We start from the raw sequence: 17,575 nt of genomic DNA on the forward strand, positions 1-17,575 counted from the left end.
TCCTCATTGATGACTATTTTTACTGCTGCTTCTTGTTGTTTTTTTTATAAAAAGATCAGCATTGTGTTAGATTCCCGCATATCTCCACCCACAGGAATATGCATTTCCTGCAGCGGTAACCTGTACCTTCTGGGACTTGTCTCCATGGTGCAGATCTTTGAATTGACAAAGACTCTTAAGCTTGAGTCAGAGACTGACTCGCAGTCAAGGAGCCAAGCTTATTTCTTGGGGCTTTATTCAGCCTCGTCCCTGGATGTACTGAATCAGTGCCTCCCAAAGCAGACGTGTGTCAGATACAGGTTGGAATGTCTTTATTCAGTCCAGACTGTGCTACTTCCTCTCATTCATGTTGTCCTTGACTTCAGGTGACTGAATGCTGTAGGGTTATCTGCTCACATTGAATGCAAGCCTTCTCTCGCTGTCTTTTTGCCACTGCATTTGCTATTTAAAAGCAAAACTCCCCCTTTCCATCAGGAACAAGAACACCCGAGGAAGTGTTCAGGGGTGAAGCACAGACTGATGGATGATGTTGCAGTCATCATAATTGGCTGTGGTACATGTGACCCTCGTTCTCTCAGTTTAAGCCATTTGTCATAGGAAAGTAAATAATTCACTGCATGAAACCATTACATCTCTTTCCACTGATGTCGCTGTTGTCATTCTTAAAAGAAGCTTTTCCCCTTCCCTGAGGCAAACATTGGAATTTGAAATGTACAAAACTGTAGATATCTATATTTATCTTCAGTAGTAGTTGTATTAGTAGGTCAGTTTTCTTAAAATGATGGTGTTAGAATTAAAATGATTCTACCAGTGCACTCACTGATGATTAAGATAAGAGTGTTTCTGGAGGATAGCTTTAACACACAACACCTAAAGCAATATACAGTATGTGCAGCACTTTTTCTTATACTATACTGATCAAATATATATACATATTGTATATAATATGAAATATCGATACACATGAGTATTGCGATATTATGTTTTGCAATGCTGTATCGATTCTCCAAAACACTGTATCGATTTTTAATTAACCTCCTAAAAATTCAATGGCCTGCCATCAGGCCCGGCCACTATTCGATCTTTCAGAGGTTGTAGCGGGCTCAAAAGCTTTAAATTGAAGTAAGTGGCATCATATGAAACTAGAAAACCTAAGGAATCCATTGGTACCAACCATTTCATACTGGCTTGTCGAGAAGGAGGCTAAATAATGCTCCAAATTTATGCAAAATTTTGGCAAGGAAAAACTGGCATGACGATTTTCACAGGGGTCCCGTTAACCTCTGACCTCCAAGGTATGTGAATGAAAATGGGTTCTATGGGTACCCACGAATGTCTCCTTTACAGACATGCCCACTTTATGATAATCACATGCAGTTTGGGACATAAACCATGCAGTTTTTTGCATGCAGTATAAATGTGTTATTTTTGCATATTCTAAAATGGTTTATTTCTGGTTTGTTCTTTATACTATGACAGTTTTCCAAAAAATTTGCTTACAGTATCACAATATATTGAATCGTTACCCCTGTATCGTGATACTTATCGTATCGCCAGATTCTTGCCAATACACAGCCCTAATCTTAAAGATGACAATATGTATCGATGTTTTCACTTTGCATCTATGATATTGGATCGTTGATCAATGAATTGATACATCGATCCATAACGGTGTATCGTTACACCCCTACTGTACATAGTACTGTACTGAGCAAATTCTAGTTGCTGAAAACCGCTGTGATATATGGTCAAAAGCTCTGGAAAAAGTAAGTAAACCTTTAGTTTAGAATATCACAGATGCAGTCTTGAAAGTCTGTCACTAAAGGTTACACTTATACAAATATACATGTTATAGCAGTCATTTTCAAATTTTCAAATTAATTTGTCAGGTGTGGTGTTGGACACCGAAACAGCAGCAACAACAAAAACCACTGTGTTTGAATATTTACCAATAAATTTATTGAATTTGTATGATATATTATTATTTTAATGTGCCCCTATGTTTGGCCCACAGTTAGCCTGGAGTTCTTTGCAGAAGTATGATGTGGTCACAATAATAACTACTACTACTGATAGCACTGTTCTTTACACAACTCTGTTATATTAATTTAAGTATACAGTATGTACCACAAGCTAGCAGAGTTTTGTATGGAAGGCATCATGAAAAATGAGCATTGAAATGTGTATGTCATTTCAAAATGCAGTACGTCGGCAAAACATTTGTTACCATCAATTTAACAAATACTGCTTAAAAAATAATCCAAATCACTTCTATGCATTAATTGGCAGGTCATTTGTCTTTTTTATTTAATAATAATATTTTACAATGACTGATTTAGAGAGAGTGAGAATATTCTCTCATTTCAGTAGGTTCATGTTTATTTGATCAAAATATCACCTCTCATTGGCTGTTTTAAAATGAAATATTATCACTGATTTGGTTTAGCCCAATCAAAAACCATGTTAGTTTACCTACTTACTTGCAAAATATATCATTAACATTAATATGTATTAAAATTGTAATGAGCTTTAAATGGATGAAAACAAATATGAGGTATTCTGGTATTGCATTTTCAACATCTTTTTCATAATTTTTCCAATTTATAATGATGCAGGAGGCCATTTAATAAGCGCACATATAATATAATAAAACAGGTCAAGTTCCAGCTTGATCTTTTCAGAAGCAGGATGATTCATACAAGACATTCCTCGTCCAAATTCCATATTTAGCTACAAATTAGCTCACCAAAGCATGAATAAATGACACTTCATACAGTTTTGAATATGTTTGGAAGTTTAGGGCTGCTTTATACATTAAGTTTAGTTAAATTTGTGCACTAAGCAGCAAAATAATTCTGATATCTTTGTTTATGGTGGGAGAAGTTGTGAAATATAGAGTTTTACAATTGCAGGTAAATGTTAGTCCAGCTGTTGTAGAGCCACAGGGATCTTCTCTTGAGAGTCACATAGCTGAATAGTTGAGAGTACAGCCTTGTCAGTGTCGTCTATTACTCCTTTATTTGCTTGGCTTATGACATCAACAAGGCGACTCCACATAGTCGTTGTCTAGGCGTGGGTGGAAAGGTGATGCCAGTGAGCGACTGATGATTATAACTCGAGGTGCAAGGCAGTCATCGCGGCGGTGTAAAATGTTCCAGATGAGCATGGCCGCGGCCATCGTGGCCAGCAGGCAAGCGGCTATGTCCAAGTAGCAGGAGTAGGACAGGTGTGTGTAGGGCCCGATCCTGTAAAAGGTCACCAGTCCAATCACCAGCACAAAACCTGTAGAGAGAGATAAGGCTTCAGTCAGTGAAAATGCACCGCCGTTCTCATTTAGCAACATGTCATTGTACAGTGAGGTTCCAGTTGAATATATTTATTGAACGTTTAGCTGCTGGCGTGGTTAAAAACTGCCCACAGAAAAGAAAATGTTCTTCACTCTAAAGCAGAACAAGGAGAAACATGTTCTGAAGAATATTTTCTTTATTTTATATTTCTATATTTCTATATTTTCTTCTCTTTATTTATTTGTCTATTTCAGGTTTAGTATTTCTTGGATATTGGGAAAGCCGTACATTAAATGTACAGTAATTTAACAGAGTGCGTGCAAGTGAATCTAAAGTGTCTTTTTGAAATCCCACATTCTCACACAGGGGTGCCAAAACTGGAACTTAATGGTGGGCCACGAGCCAAAAGCATGCACCTATTGTATTGTATTGTATTGTTGTATTGTTAAGATGCAAAATGGTAGTAGGATCCCAAGTTCCCCAAATATAATATTCTTCTAACTTTTGCATAGTTAACCCCTTAAAACCTGCTGAATACAAGTGGGCTCATTTCCAGTCAATTTATGCACTTCCAAGACTGTTTATGGACCCCAGCAGAAAAATTAAAATACACTATTTTTAGAACATGCGAAAATAACACATTTATACTGCATGCAAAAAACTGCATGTTTCTGCCCCAAACTGCATGGGATTATCATATAGTGGAGATGTCTGTAAAAGGGAGACTCGTGGGTACCCTTAGAGCCCATTTTCATTCCCATATATTGAGGTCAGAGGTCAAGCGACCCCTGTGAAAATGGCCAATGCCAGTTTTTCCTCGCCAAAATTTAGCCTTACTTTGGAGCGTTATTTAGCTTCCTTCCTGACAAGTATGACATAGTTGGTACCAATGGATTCCTTAGGTTCTAGTTTCATATGATACCAGTATAGCTCTAAAACTGAGCCTGCTACAACCTCCAAAAGAGAGTAAAATCGGTCACGATCACCGGCTATCCCGCAGGTCTTTTAATTAAAGAAAACTAAACTTGCTAGAAACATCTGGCGGGCCAAATCAAACCTTATGGCGGGCCAACCTTTGGCCCGCGGGCCCCACTTTGGGCACCCCTGTGCTCACATGTATACTTCCATCCCTGTAGCCTTGTATTACACAGTTCAGCGGGAGCTCTGTGTGGGGCCTTTGAATTTGGAAATCTGTTTCCTCCTCCCTAGGAAGAACTTCTGAGATCTCGAGATCAAAGTTCTCGATAGCATAAAAATATCAGAGCATGAATATATGCGCGGAAAAGCCTTTGAGATGTTTTATCTCGTGATTTCTTTGATTCCCAGTAACTCACGCGATGAGGAACTCCTGTTTGCATGTGAAGATAAAAATAAGCCATGGCCTTCGATTCCATGCTGTTTATTTGATCTTTGCTTTGTTTTATCTGTGGAAAGTGATTCACTGTCTCCAAAGCCCACACCTTTCCTTATTCTTTAGAGGTGTATATGAAAGCCAACAGCGATCAATGATATCCCTGAGTCAATCCCTCATTCAAGTGTAGTCTGGAGCCATGATCCAATAGTTCAACAATAATACATGTCTGAAAATCCCCATCCACAGTGGTATAAATACATAGACCAAAAATAATCACTGGAAATATGGATGTTGGTGCTTTAGGATATGAATCAGTCAGTTTCCTGAAGCAGTCAGCGGCACCGAGGGGGGAGTTCATTTGTATTTCTTTCTCTACCCACACAGTAAGAAGGCTGTCATTGTTTTAAATGAGGATGTGGATAATTGTGTCTGTGTATCATTGCGTGTCTACCACCGCGCTTACGAACACAACTGTTTGCTCAATCTGTTCGTGTTTAACCTGTCTGGCTCCTTATCCAAGAAAATGAATAATCTCCTGTCCGGGTTCCAGCCAGGGTGGGCTGTGTGAACCTCTTTTTTTGGCAGAGACTTATCTCTCAGACTTCCTTCCCCTTCTTCCTCTTTCCATCCTTCCTTCCTTCCCTCCTCTCCACACCCTGAGCTTCGAGGTTAATATATTTGCTGGACATTTGACATGATCTGTCACAGAGGAAGTTTTATCATAAGGCCGGGTCTTGGAAATTCATCTCGCTGCTTTGTTTTCCTTCCAGATAGTTATGCCTTAGTTTATTCTTAAAGGGCATATACTTCATTAGAGTGACTGAGCCTGACTGGAAGTTTTGCTCAAACCTTTACCACTCCCTTATTAGCAGGAATCTCTTGAGCCACATATTTCTGGGGAAAGTGTGCCTCCTTCCTGAGCCAGATTTCAACGAGATCTGAATTGAGCTCCACAGTTCCTCCAAATCAAAAGAAATGATAATGTGCGTCTCAGAGGGACATGACCTGCAGTCATGACCTTTAACACGTTAGAGCTGGGTCCATTCAGAAAACACATTCCAGAGTGAAACAACCAATATTGCGCTTTCAGCCCGGACCTGCCAAAACCGCCGAGATATCACTGAATGGAACTGGATATTGTTATTCCGCAATCTGCTTGCAATAGCTGAGCATTTTGGCACGTCAGAGAATGAAAACATTCCTGAGAAAAAGAGTGATGGGTAAAAATATCTCTATTCATTCAGAGCTGAAGCCCATTCACTGACTCCATGGGGGAGGTCTAACGTAGGAATGGATTACTGATTTGACTGAATGGTAAAAAGAAACTGTCTGCACTCGGAAAACAAGGCCTCTCTACTTGGATATGAATTTTGTAAAGGAATACCATTATTAATGTATTTTTGTAGCCTTTATTTTCAGATTTTTTTAAATCCCTTTTTCTTATTTAAGACGACTAACTATCTTTAATAATTGATGAATCTGACAATTATTTTCCTCCAGGGCTGCCCCTCTTAGTCGATTTAGTTGATCAATCGATCGTTTTGCTCTTAGTCGACCAAGATTTCTTTTTTATGCTTTTTTTTATGCCCTAATTTTCTCTATTAATCAATTCATTGTTTAAATAGTAAAATATTTGCCCTTTTAATTTTTCTCAAAGCCTCAAATCATATTGCTTGTTTTGTCCGACCAATAGCATAAAGCCCCAAAAATATTCACTTTACTATCAGACAAAGGCAAAGAAAGACTATGAGACAAAGAATTGTTATTAACCATGCTAGTGTTGTGTCTCTATGGATGGCAATGTCAGTCTGTTGGTTGGTTCACCACTTTGGCCAAGAATGAATTACTATTGGATGGATTCCCCGTGAAATTTGGTACAGATGATGCCCAAAGTGTGAATCCTAATGGCTTTGCTTTTCATCTAGCACCATCATCAGGTTGACCTTTTTTGAGTGAAATGTCTCAAAATCTATCAGCGGGGCATCAGGGCAAAAGATTTATTTGCCCATGCTTTGGTTTACTCTTAGAGTCGGTAGTGTGGCTGTAACCTCTTAAGTCTTGTTGCTAGAAAGACAATTAATCGGTCATCAAAATAGTTGCAGATTATTATTCTGGCGATTGACTCGATTGAATAATTCACTAATTGTTTCAGATCTAGATTCAAAGTAAATTCTTCTCACCTTAGAAGGTCATTCTTGACCTTAGAAAAAAAATATGAACTATTATAAACTACCAAACTACTATTTCTTTGAAAAATCTGCTCCATCTGCTGATGAAGATTGTCTGATAGGGTTGAAATTCCTGGATAAAGCTAGTAAATGGCCATTGAGTAGGAATTGTTTTGTCTATTCTATTGCTTAGGTTTGTATTTTATTAAAACTCCCAAATGATAAGAAAGTTAAATTCATATAGACAGGCATAGGAACGTTTGGACATAAAACTTATTTTACCTCTTCCCACTCCGATTGTCCACATAGTGCCTAATATAATGTTTTTATCTGTTATCTGTAATGTTTTTATCTTAATTATACTCTTAACCTGTTTTCGGTTGGAAGCATCCCATATGCCAAGATAGATGTCATCTTATGACTCAGCAGCTTTGTTGGCCTTATATGGTAAGAGAGTAAAATTGGAAGATGCCGTTTTTCCATTAGAGCCCTCCTATTTTTAGATGTCAGGGAAATAGGTGTGTACTGTTTATTACTTAAATCGACTCTGTCACTATTGTTACTAATGCCAACATTTGCGGACGTAGTCTCATAGGGTCATCACATTATCAAAACAGCTATAAAAGTCCACCACGCACGTTGGAGATAATGATTTATATTTGTTTTGCCACTGTCTTTGTTAGTCAACCTTTGGTGAGATGAGTTCCTGATCGCAGAGATTTGGCTCGTCTAATATTGAATAAATACTGTAAAGTTGGGTGGGTCTCAATCCTCACGCCAAGGTCTCCAGATAAAAGCCCTCACCCCTGCTTCAATGTGTGCCGAAGACGCTAACGATGAAGAGGAGATTCTTTATTTGCCGCTGCTGTTGGACATTTTGTAAACACAGACATAAAAGCTCGGCCAGCCTATCTAGACGGAGGCAATTCCCACCCTGCTGTCTTGTGTACCGCGGGACATTTCTCTACCAAAACACACTATAAACACACACAGACCCGCATGCACATAATCCCTCCTGCCAGTGCACACACAAACACACAGTCCCTGTCGAAACTGTCTTTCCCGTCCGTTCCCCCCTCCCCTCTTTTTCCTTCTTCAGCTCGGGGGTTTGCATAACAGGTAGTCACAGACATTTCCTCGTCCTGAGCAGGGATATCCTGGCGCCCGACAGTCGCTCCCTGGCTCGCTGCAGCTCTGGCCCATTGGACTGTGGACTAGGACTAAATTTAGACCCAGAGCAGACCCCCTTCACGCCGCCCTGCCACAATGATACCAACCGGCTGAGCGACCACACTGCACACAACAACACAACACACTTCCTCAGCAGGAGCACTGTTACCAGGCAGCTCTTGATGTGGCACAGTGGGACGGATGGGTGCTGGTTGTGAACCCTCTTTCTATTTTCTGGTTTCCCAGTTTCTTCTAACAATGTAAGGTGGTTGCGCACATCCAAAATGTAGTAGGCCAGTGCTAGACCATATGAAAAACATAGAAGAAGGTCCGCACACTGTAGTTCCCTTTAAGTGCAATTTATTGGCACATCTTAGTTAGTGACGTTTCGAACACAAGCTCTTCTTCAGACTTAATAAATCTACACAGAGACGCAATCTTAAAGGTGCTCTGGTCACATGATAGTGACATGATACCGCCAATGACCCAAGTTATGAGCTGAGAAGTACTTACCTATATTATTAATTGATAAATGTTTGTATATGAATTTCTGTATATATCGTTTTATATTATGTATATATGTGTTTTTCTTAATATACTGTACATGTAACATGTACATGTATCATTCGACCAGAGCGTTTACCTTTAAGATGGCGTCTCTGTGCAGTTTTTTTAAGTCTGACAAAGAGCTTGTGCTCAAAACGTCCCTAACTAAGATGTGTTAAAGGGATCTACAGTGTGAGGACCTTCTATGTTTTTCATTCCTAGTTTCTTCTCTCTTAGTTGGCTGGTTTTATTTGGTTTATTTATACTTTTTTTCTTCTTCCAAAATCAGAAAAACTGTGGTTTCAACAGCCCATGTTTAAATGAAAATGATGATGGATGGAACAGTCAGTTATAACTTCCACTACTGTGCACTTATCGTCACATTTGATCTACATTATCTACATTTACCACGGATTTGTTAAACATTTTGTAAAAATATTTTTCTAGCAGCCATTTTCCAAAAGTTTATTTTTTACTGAAAACTCAAAGCAAGAGGTGTGCTGCCTTTTCCTTGAGTGTCCTCCTTGCACTATTTGGCTGATCTTCAGTGTTGGAGAGTCGGCCAGTCTAACTCCCTCTGTGATTTGATACCCTCTCTTTGGCACTCTACCAGAGAGCATGTGATCTTTGCCCTGCAGCATCTGGATTTCCCTCTTTCTGTGTGATATTATGTGCATAGAAAACATGTTTCTCCGAGGCTTGTCTTTCTGCAAAGCAAACAAGTTGTAGAAACGCTGGTACTCACTGGCTAGCTGGAAGAGCGCAGCGATGGCCTCCTCCCACCACTGGGATTCTTGCGTGATGAAGGGCAGCTCCATTAGGCCTAGAAGGAAGATCAGCTGACCGGCAGTCAGGGCCAACGTCGCCATCAGGTTACACGCCCGCATCATGTCAAACTGCACTTGAAGGACCAGAGGAAGAGCTGTGTCATTTTTCCTGCACTTTGATCTACATGCATACGTTAGATACTTTGGTTGAGTCTAAAACAGAGGTCTTGATCTTAATACAGTATACGTTTGTAGCAAGGTGATTGATTTTATCGTGAATGGTGAGGCACGTCTTTGTTAGTAGGCGGTGTTGCCCATTGTGCCCAGTAAAGTTCCTTCCCAGACTTTTTCTTGAATGAAAATTTCTCAATGGAGCTTACTTTAGTAAATCAGGTAACAATGACTCTGCCTGATAACACATACAGATAGTGTTTATACTCTGTCAGCCCAACAAAATGATGCATTTGGCTTTAAAATTGAATTACATACTATAAATGATTGGCTGGCTGCCATGTGCCATTGTTTACACTAATACATCAGATTGCCATTGACCTAAAGCAAAGCGCTTAGATTGGATTTATGGATATTGTACATAATTGATAATCCAGTGAGTTAAGTATTTTATGGTATGTTGTTAATCATCTCTTCTTCTTCTTTCTTTACTGACTCAGAGTGAAATTCTTCTGCAGTTTGTTTCATCTGTAAAGGAACAAAAATGACTTCTATGACCTGACACCTGTCACAGAAATACCCCTAGTACAGCATTTGTTGCTGTTGATAACTTTTACATCTTGGATATACCAATCAATCAGTCAACCCGTCTGATGAGAAAGAGATTAAACACTTTGAAGTTTGCTAGAAAGCAGGCATAAATAATGTTGCACTTTCAATCAAAACTACTTACATTTGACAGTGCTGCGGGATTCTTGGTAGCCTGCGTAATCAGATCCCCATCCCAGGCCTTCGCACTGCCTCTGTGTCCCCTGCCCCCGTCTCCCAGCCTGGAGATCATCGCGGCCTCTTTCCCCACCAGCGGGGCAAAACCACCATAGTCCCACGCTCCGCTTGCGTCCGTCCTCCAGGGCCTGCAGGACCCAGCTGGGGGTGAAGGCTGCGACATTGTTAAGGACCAGGGACAGCAGGGCTACCGCCACCGCTGCCGCCACCAGCCTCTGCACGGCCATGCGCGGCCGGGCGCCCGCCACCTCTTCCCCTCCCTCGTGTCCGTCCACCGACCCCTGATCCTCTGCGGTGTCCTGCCCGCTCCCGTGCCTCTCCTCTGGGGCAGCAGCACCAGCAGTGCTCTGGGCCCCCTGGCTCCTCTCCACCTCCTCCTCCTCCAGCTGTTAGCTGGTGTTGTCCCCAGCTCTCACAGAGGTGGAATGTGCAAGAGTGTTGTCTTGAGGCTTAGCTAAAGAACATCTCCATTCATCCTCATTCAGGAGTTGGTTGTCGTTGCAGCCGATCCTCAGCCCTCCTCCTCAGACAGCACTTCGGGTACGCGGGGATTAATCCAACTTGCACCGAGGTCCATTCCACTGGCTCCGGCTGGCTGCAGCTTGACTCTTGGATCTTGCTCCTCGCTTGATTTTCTTGCTCTTTTCCTTCTTCAGTGCGATGCTTATTGCACTGGTCTGACTTCTGTGTGTGCAGCTGGCTTCTCTGTTTAGGCAGTAGATTGTTTTTTTCTTTCTTTTTTCCCCTGCAGCCACTTCACATTGTCTTCAGAAGAGTACAGTTGCAAATAAGCATAGATTCTCCGAGCTGACTCGTCAGTGGCTTTACTGAGGCTTACCAAGACTGTGTCTCAACTAGAAGAGCCCCCACTGCCTGACTGGAACAAGAAGTCCTTTAAAACACACCTCCCTCTGCTTCTTTCTGTCTTTCCCTCTCTCCCTCGCTCACTGTTTCTCTGCAAAAATCCTTGAGGTCAGAGTTGAAATGTGGGGGAGTTGCTGTTCGTCATAGTCCGAGACATCAGCTCACAACTGTAGCAAGCTTTAAACAGACAGCCCCCCCCTTCTTCATGATCACTTTAAATGTGTGGGTGTGTGTGTCAGTGTGTTTGTGTGAGAGAATGTCCAAAAGACCCCCCTCTTAGACGTCACTGTTGTGTATTCTTTTGTCTGGAGCCCAGGGGGCGTTCGCTAAAGTCCTCTCTCTCGTGTGCAACAAACATATTGGCCGCCGCAGTCGGCCAGCAACAGGATGTGTTTCCTGAGAGGAAAAGAGGATGGGAAGAGGGGCCAAATGTAGACCTGTTCCTTCTCTTGTCTTTCCTATTCTGGCTCTCTAGATCTTGCCGCCCTGTGTGCAGCGCTAGCTTTATTTTTTCTCAAGTATCTCACATTTCATTTTCAGGGTTGGTTTTCTGTGACCATATAGAGCAAGATTTTGGCGAACCGTTCCTACTCTTGCTTTCTTTTTCTTCACTTGTCTTCCATTCCCGCCGCTTATAGCAGGGCCCCTAAAGATTTGGGGTATTTCCTGTTGCCTAACTTTAATAAACAGCCCACATCTGTATCAGCTAAAGCAAGGAGGAGGGAGGCGGACGCAAATAGAGACCAGATGGCTGTGGAATCTTAAAATTGGAATTGAAGCAAAAGAAAAGGGGGTAGAAGGGGCTGATTTACGTCAGCAGGACAAAAGGGAAAGACAGAGATAGAAAGCACGCATGTTGCTTTGTGTTAAAGTCCTGCACACATTCATGTATTTCCATGCTTATATCAGTGTTTGGAGGTCTTTTTGTGGACATTTCTTATAATTGTGATAAATGTTGAAATAATACTAGAGGTCTGGTCTGTGAGAACAAAGAGTATTTACATATTTGGGACAGCTTTGTCACTACTTTTACACACATACCAATGGAATTGTTTTCACTGTTGAATAATAAAATACCAATGCGGTGAGCTGCACATTGTCCTCGCAAACAAGCCATTTCTCTTTTCTCTGTAGTAAAGCGGTATGGGAAAACATGGCACGGATGTGTGTGAAAACCCGCCGCCTGGATGTGGCACGCGTGTGCCTTGGGAATATGGGAAATGCCAGGGCAGCAAAAGCACTGAGGGAGGCGGAGGCTGAGCCCGAGCCAGAGGCCCAAGTGGCTATGTTGGCCATTCAGCTCGGCATGGTGGTAAGATATTCAAGTGTTCGAGTGTAAGTGAGCATTGATAATGCCTCACTAACAATTAGTTTAGCTTAAATTTTACATTACAGCATTTGAAATTGAAAATATGACATGAAATGTTTATTTAGTGACGTACTATTCTGTCTTTTATTCAGCCGTTCTTTCTGTCAGCATTTTTTTTTATTCCGAGAAATACAACATACATTCAAAAACAGAACAAAAAACCTCGGACAGATAACCCCAAAACCGTAGTCACCGTCACATAATGCCACATCCTTTGGCTACAAACAACACGTCCTCATTTTAGGTCCAAGCAGTGCACCACACAAAGACCACGGGACTTTCCGCACCAAAACCCATTTATCCTTCCATCATCTTTTCCTGTCCTCCAATAGGAAGATGCAGAAAAGTTGTACAAGAGCTGTCAACGCTATGACCTGCTGAACCGCTTCTACCAGGCTTCTGGCCAATGGCAGCAAGCTTTAGAAACAGCAGAGAACCACGATCGCATCCACCTGCGCACCACTTATTACAATTATGCCAAATACCTGGAGTCCATGGGCGACAAGACCCTGGCCGTCACATAGTAAGACCGAATCTGTTGTGGTTTTTACGTCAATGATGTAGTAGTTTTGCATTTTAGTATTTGTGACATGGAAACAAAGTGTGATTGTCAGCCCTGTTGTTACAGCTATGAGAATTCAGACACACACAGGGTGGAAGTTCCCAGAATGCTCCAGGATGACACATCGTCTCTAGAGATCTACGTTAACAAAATCAAAGACAAGTAAGTCCAGAGTCTCTTGTGGGAAAAACCTTGTCATCGGAAGAGCATATCATACTAAATTATATGCATACACTAAGTTATATTTAAACATCAGTCCTATCATCTTATCCATCCAGGAACGTCTATAAGTGGTGGGCCCAGTACCTGGAGAGCCGCTCAGACATGGATTCGGCGTTGCGTTTCTATGAAAGTGCCCAGGATTACCTCTCCCTGGTTCGAGTCCACTGCTACATGGGGAACATTCAGAAGGTGACTCAGTTTGTATTAGGGGTGTCATGTAACACCTATCATTCATTTTATTGAAGATGATTACATTTTACTCATTCGGGGTGTTGCACACAAGAAATTCACTTTATTTCAAATATAGATATGGTGATTTAAAGAGGACCTATTGTGCTTATTTTCAGGTTCATACTTGTATTTTGGGTTTCTACTAGAACATGTTTACATGCTTTATTTTTCCGCTATGCAGGTATTATGCAAATGTGTTACTTGGTGACATCACCATGTTACGGAAGAAAAGGCAGGACTTCAAGCAAGGCGTTTCAGGTAGTTCAGGATCAGTGTTTCTGTGGGGGAGATTAACTCCCTTTGGCGTGGACTTTGGGCTTTGTAACTTCACAGACCTTTTACATGCACAAAAAACTATATGACACACTAAAGGAAAGGGAAAAAGCCCAAAAGCATAATAGGTCCTCTTTAACTCTCATTATTTGCACTTGATCCATAGGCACGTATTTCAGTAAGAAACATACATTAATAATATTGATATAGTGAGTTGTCCATAAATGTAAGAATGTATTTGTTTGTCATACCAGGCATCTGAGATAGCCAATGAAACAGGCGACAGGGCAGCGTCATACCACCTGGCCAGACACTATGAGGGCCATGAAGATATCAAACAGGCGGTCCACTTCTACACACGAGCCCAGGCCTACAACAATGCCATACGACTTTGTAAGGTAAAGCACTCCGCTGTGTAGTTAGAAATCTCTGTGAATACCCAACATACAGGTATTTATGCTGAATATTCTATATTTTTCTAACATGTTTGTTATACGTTGTTATTGCTGTGCTTCAGTCTTTCTCTCAGTGGGTTGTTGACTTGTCTATGTCGTGTCTAAACAGGAGAACGGACTGGATGACCAGCTGATGAATCTGGCTCTGCTCAGTAACGCAGAGGACATGATGGAGGCCGCCTGTTACTACGAGGAGAAAGAAACCCACATGGACCGAGCTGTCACACTCTACCACAAGGTTCCCTCACAAACTTTTTCTGAATGACTGAGGTTGATGCATTCTATATCATTCTAGATCATTCCACAAGGAGGCAGCGGTGCACCATATATTTAATCTGATCTATGTTGATGGGTGAAATACTGAATTTGTTACAGCAGTGTGTTTTGTTTTTTCTTGCTCATCCCTCCACTGTAGGCTGGTTACGTCTCCAAAGCTCTGGAGTTGGCCTTTGCAACCCAGCAGTTCTCTGCACTCCAATTGATCGCTGAGGATCTGGATGATCACTCTGACCCGGCCCTCCTGGCACGCTGCTCTGACTTCTTCATCACGCATTCCCAGTATGATAAGGCTGTGGAGTTACTGGTAGCAGCCAAGAAGGTACCTGTTTGTGATACATCATCACCTATTCATGGAAATATCACTTCATATGTGCGTACTTAATGTCTGTGTCTTTTCATTTGTGTATGAACAAAGTACAATCAAGCCCTGGAGTTGTGTGTGACCCAGAGCTTGACCATCACAGAGGAGCTGGCAGAGAGGATGACTGTTACTGAATCAAAAGACTTGTCTGAAGAGGCCCGAAAGGAGCTAATGGACGGGATAGCCGACTGCTGCATGCGTCAGGGAAATTACCACCTGGCCACCAAGAAATACATACAGGCGGGCAACAAGCCCAAGGTAATGCTGTGGTGTCATCTGGCATCACCAACATGTGCAATTAGGTCTGTCAAAGTTAACGTGATAATAACGCATTAACACAAATTCATTTCAACGAAACTAAAGTTCTTTAACGCATTAATGCAATCAATCTTTCGAAGATTGTAGCAGGCAGAGTGAAGATACTGGTGTCATATGAAACTAGAAAACCTAAGGGATTCATTGGTACCAACCATGTCATACTAGCGTGTCACAAAGGAGGTTAAATTATCCTACAAAATTACGCAACATTTTAGCGAGGAAAAACTGGCATGGCCATTTTCAAAGGGGTCCCTTGACCTAAGTCCTCAAGATATGTGAATGAAAATGGGTTCTATGGGTACCCACGAGTCTCCCCTTTACAGACATGCCCACTTTATGATAATCACATGCAGTTTTGGGCAAGTCATAGTCAAGTCAGCACACTGACACACTGACAGCTGTTGTTGCCTGTTGGGCTTGACTTTGCCATGTTATGATTTGAGCATATATTTTTTATGCTAAATGCAGTACCTGTGAGGGTTTCTGGACAATATTTGTCATTGTTTTGTGTTGTTAATTGATTTCCAATAATAAATATATACATACATTTGCATAAAGCAAGCATATTTGTCCACTCCCATGTTGATAAGAGTATTAAATACTTGACAAATCTCACTTTAAGGTACATTTTGAGCAGATAAAAATGTGTGATTAATTTGCAATTAATCCATATTAATCATGGACAATCATGCGATTAATCGTGATTAAATATTTGAATCAATTGACAGTCCTATGTGCAATGTATATACACACAAAAATACATGCACATGCAAGTCAAAATAGGACACTGTTAAACCCTATTAATGTTTTAATGTATTTTTTTCTAAACAGGCCATGAGGGCACTCCTCAAGTCGGGCGACACAGAGAAAATAGTTGTCTTCGCCAACGTTTGTCGTCAGAAGAAGCTTTTCATCATGGCCGCCAACTACCTCCAATCTCTGGACTGGCGGAAAAATCCAGAGATCTTGAAGACAATCATTGATTTCTACACTAAAGGCAGGGCACCCGACCTGCTGGCTGGCTTCTATGAAGCCTGTGCTCAGGTAGAGCATTACGTCCTACAAAATATCTGTCCATTTCATGGTGTTTATTATTGGTACTTGTCTGGTTATGAGTTGACAATAAACATTTCAGAAGAAGTCTGTTAGATTTAGGGCTGTCTTAAATGACAACAAGGATGTTCTGTAGGATAAATGCAGTTGTTTTAACATAGAAATTCTGCTTCTGGCGATATGTCATTTGTTGCAACGTCAATCCAGGCAAAACATATGTTTCAAATAACAGTGTATGTGTGCTGCTCTTGTTTACCATTGTTAAGGTGGAGATTGATGATTACCAAAACTATGAGAAGGCTCTAGATGCTTTGACTGAGGCGTTCAAGTGCCTCTCAAAAGCAAAGGACTCTTCAACAGGACCACAGGAAGTGAGACTGGCTGACCTGCAGAATAGAATCACCATGATCAAGAAGTTTGTCCACGCACGCAGGTAAGAATATAACTCATATTTGTTCTCTTTTGTATCTTAGTAAGTCCCTCTTTTTTCCTAAATTTTCTTGTGGGTAATTATTACTGTGACCTTCATCTGAGGTTTTGAGCTTTTGTCTGCAGGTTGTACACGGAGGATGCTGATGAGGCGGTGCGGTTATGTGAAGCCTTGCTGGAGGAGCCAGAGTTGGACCCTGCTGTCAGGATCGGAGACGCATTTGGTTTCCTGGTGGAGCACCACTGTCAGCAAGGCAACTTCCAAGTGGTGACTATCATTTTTTTTTCTAGCTTTTTTTTCAAGTGAAATGACACTTTGGTAAAAGACAATATCTGCATCCTGTCAAAGAACGTGTTCAATGTCAAATCATCTCGATTGTTAATTGATTTCTTGTCAGATTGTAGCTGCTCTTCCTTTTCTTTGTGGTAGTTTCCATCATATTCCGCCCAATTCTGCATAACTTGTGACTTTGCGGTGACTCTCAATTTTCTCCGTTGGCCTTTTTTTTTTTAAGAAAAAAAGAGATTCACATCTCTCTTTTCCGTCTTTCTTCTCCAGGCCTACCGTAAGCTGGAGGAGCTCCAGAAGCTTTTGCCGTCGCAGAACGTCAGGTACTATGTCAGCCAGGCCAGCCTAGAGTCCCTGCAAAAAGAGATGGGTATGACCATGGATCATGGTGATAGCAGGCACAGTGGGAAGGAGGATGAAGTGGAGGAGGACTTAAATCTATCTTAAGTCTCACTGATGATTTTTGTATTTTGTGAAACAATATAATATATATTTTCATATATATGTGGAATCTTTATTCATGTGTATGAAGAATTCTTATTTTTTTTTTTTTTTAAAGTTATTTTTTTGGGGGCATTTTCCATTTTTATTGAGAGGATAGAGTCTTGGAAAGGGGGGAGA

General features: G+C 41.3%; 2 protein-coding genes across 3 annotated transcripts in view; one reads left to right on the forward strand and one right to left on the reverse strand.

The window, feature by feature from the left end:
- ift140 (intraflagellar transport 140 homolog (Chlamydomonas)) overlaps positions 1-17,575 on the forward strand; it is a 28,345-nt gene that overhangs the window by 9,920 nt on the left and 850 nt on the right. For both annotated transcript variants that reach the window (XM_037754734.1, XM_037754736.1), the window contains 12 exons: positions 12,248-12,425; positions 12,815-13,005; positions 13,111-13,206; positions 13,323-13,455; positions 14,025-14,168; positions 14,335-14,463; positions 14,641-14,823; positions 14,920-15,123; positions 16,015-16,227; positions 16,503-16,669; positions 16,792-16,933; positions 17,225-17,487. In XM_037754734.1, the coding sequence (XP_037610662.1) occupies positions 12,248-12,425; positions 12,815-13,005; positions 13,111-13,206; positions 13,323-13,455; positions 14,025-14,168; positions 14,335-14,463; positions 14,641-14,823; positions 14,920-15,123; positions 16,015-16,227; positions 16,503-16,669; positions 16,792-16,933; positions 17,225-17,401 (1,957 nt within the window). In that variant the 3' untranslated portion in view covers positions 17,402-17,487. The remainder of the gene's footprint in view (positions 1-12,247; positions 12,426-12,814; positions 13,006-13,110; positions 13,207-13,322; positions 13,456-14,024; positions 14,169-14,334; positions 14,464-14,640; positions 14,824-14,919; positions 15,124-16,014; positions 16,228-16,502; positions 16,670-16,791; positions 16,934-17,224; positions 17,488-17,575) is intronic.
- Positions 1,937-11,552, reverse strand: tmem204 (transmembrane protein 204). Its single transcript, XM_037754738.1, has 3 exons — positions 10,197-11,552; positions 9,271-9,426; positions 1,937-3,282 (listed from the first exon to the last, which is right to left on the reverse strand). Exons 1-3 carry the CDS (start codon positions 10,474-10,476, stop codon positions 3,038-3,040), a joined length of 681 nt encoding a protein of 226 aa, XP_037610666.1. The 5' UTR covers positions 10,477-11,552; the 3' UTR covers positions 1,937-3,037.

The sequence above is a fragment of the Sebastes umbrosus genome, chromosome 20, assembly GCF_015220745.1.
Source record: "Sebastes umbrosus isolate fSebUmb1 chromosome 20, fSebUmb1.pri, whole genome shotgun sequence".
In the NCBI taxonomy this organism is placed as follows: Eukaryota; Metazoa; Chordata; class Actinopteri; order Perciformes; family Sebastidae; genus Sebastes; species Sebastes umbrosus.

What these genes read in the sequence shown, in the direction of transcription:
- tmem204 (XM_037754738.1), bottom strand. Translation starts at nt 10,476, where the DNA reads ATGGCCGTGCAGAGGCTGGTGGCGGCAGCGGTGGCGGTAGCCCTGCTG. An exon ending in ATCCCGCAGCACTGTCAAAT is followed by an intron (nt 9,427 to 10,196) that starts GTAAGTAGTTTT and finishes TGGTCCTTCAAG; the next exon opens with TGCAGTTTGACATGATGCGG. An exon ending in TGCGCTCTTCCAGCTAGCCA is followed by an intron (nt 3,283 to 9,270) that starts GTGAGTACCAGC and finishes CTCTCTCTACAG; the next exon opens with GTTTTGTGCTGGTGATTGGA.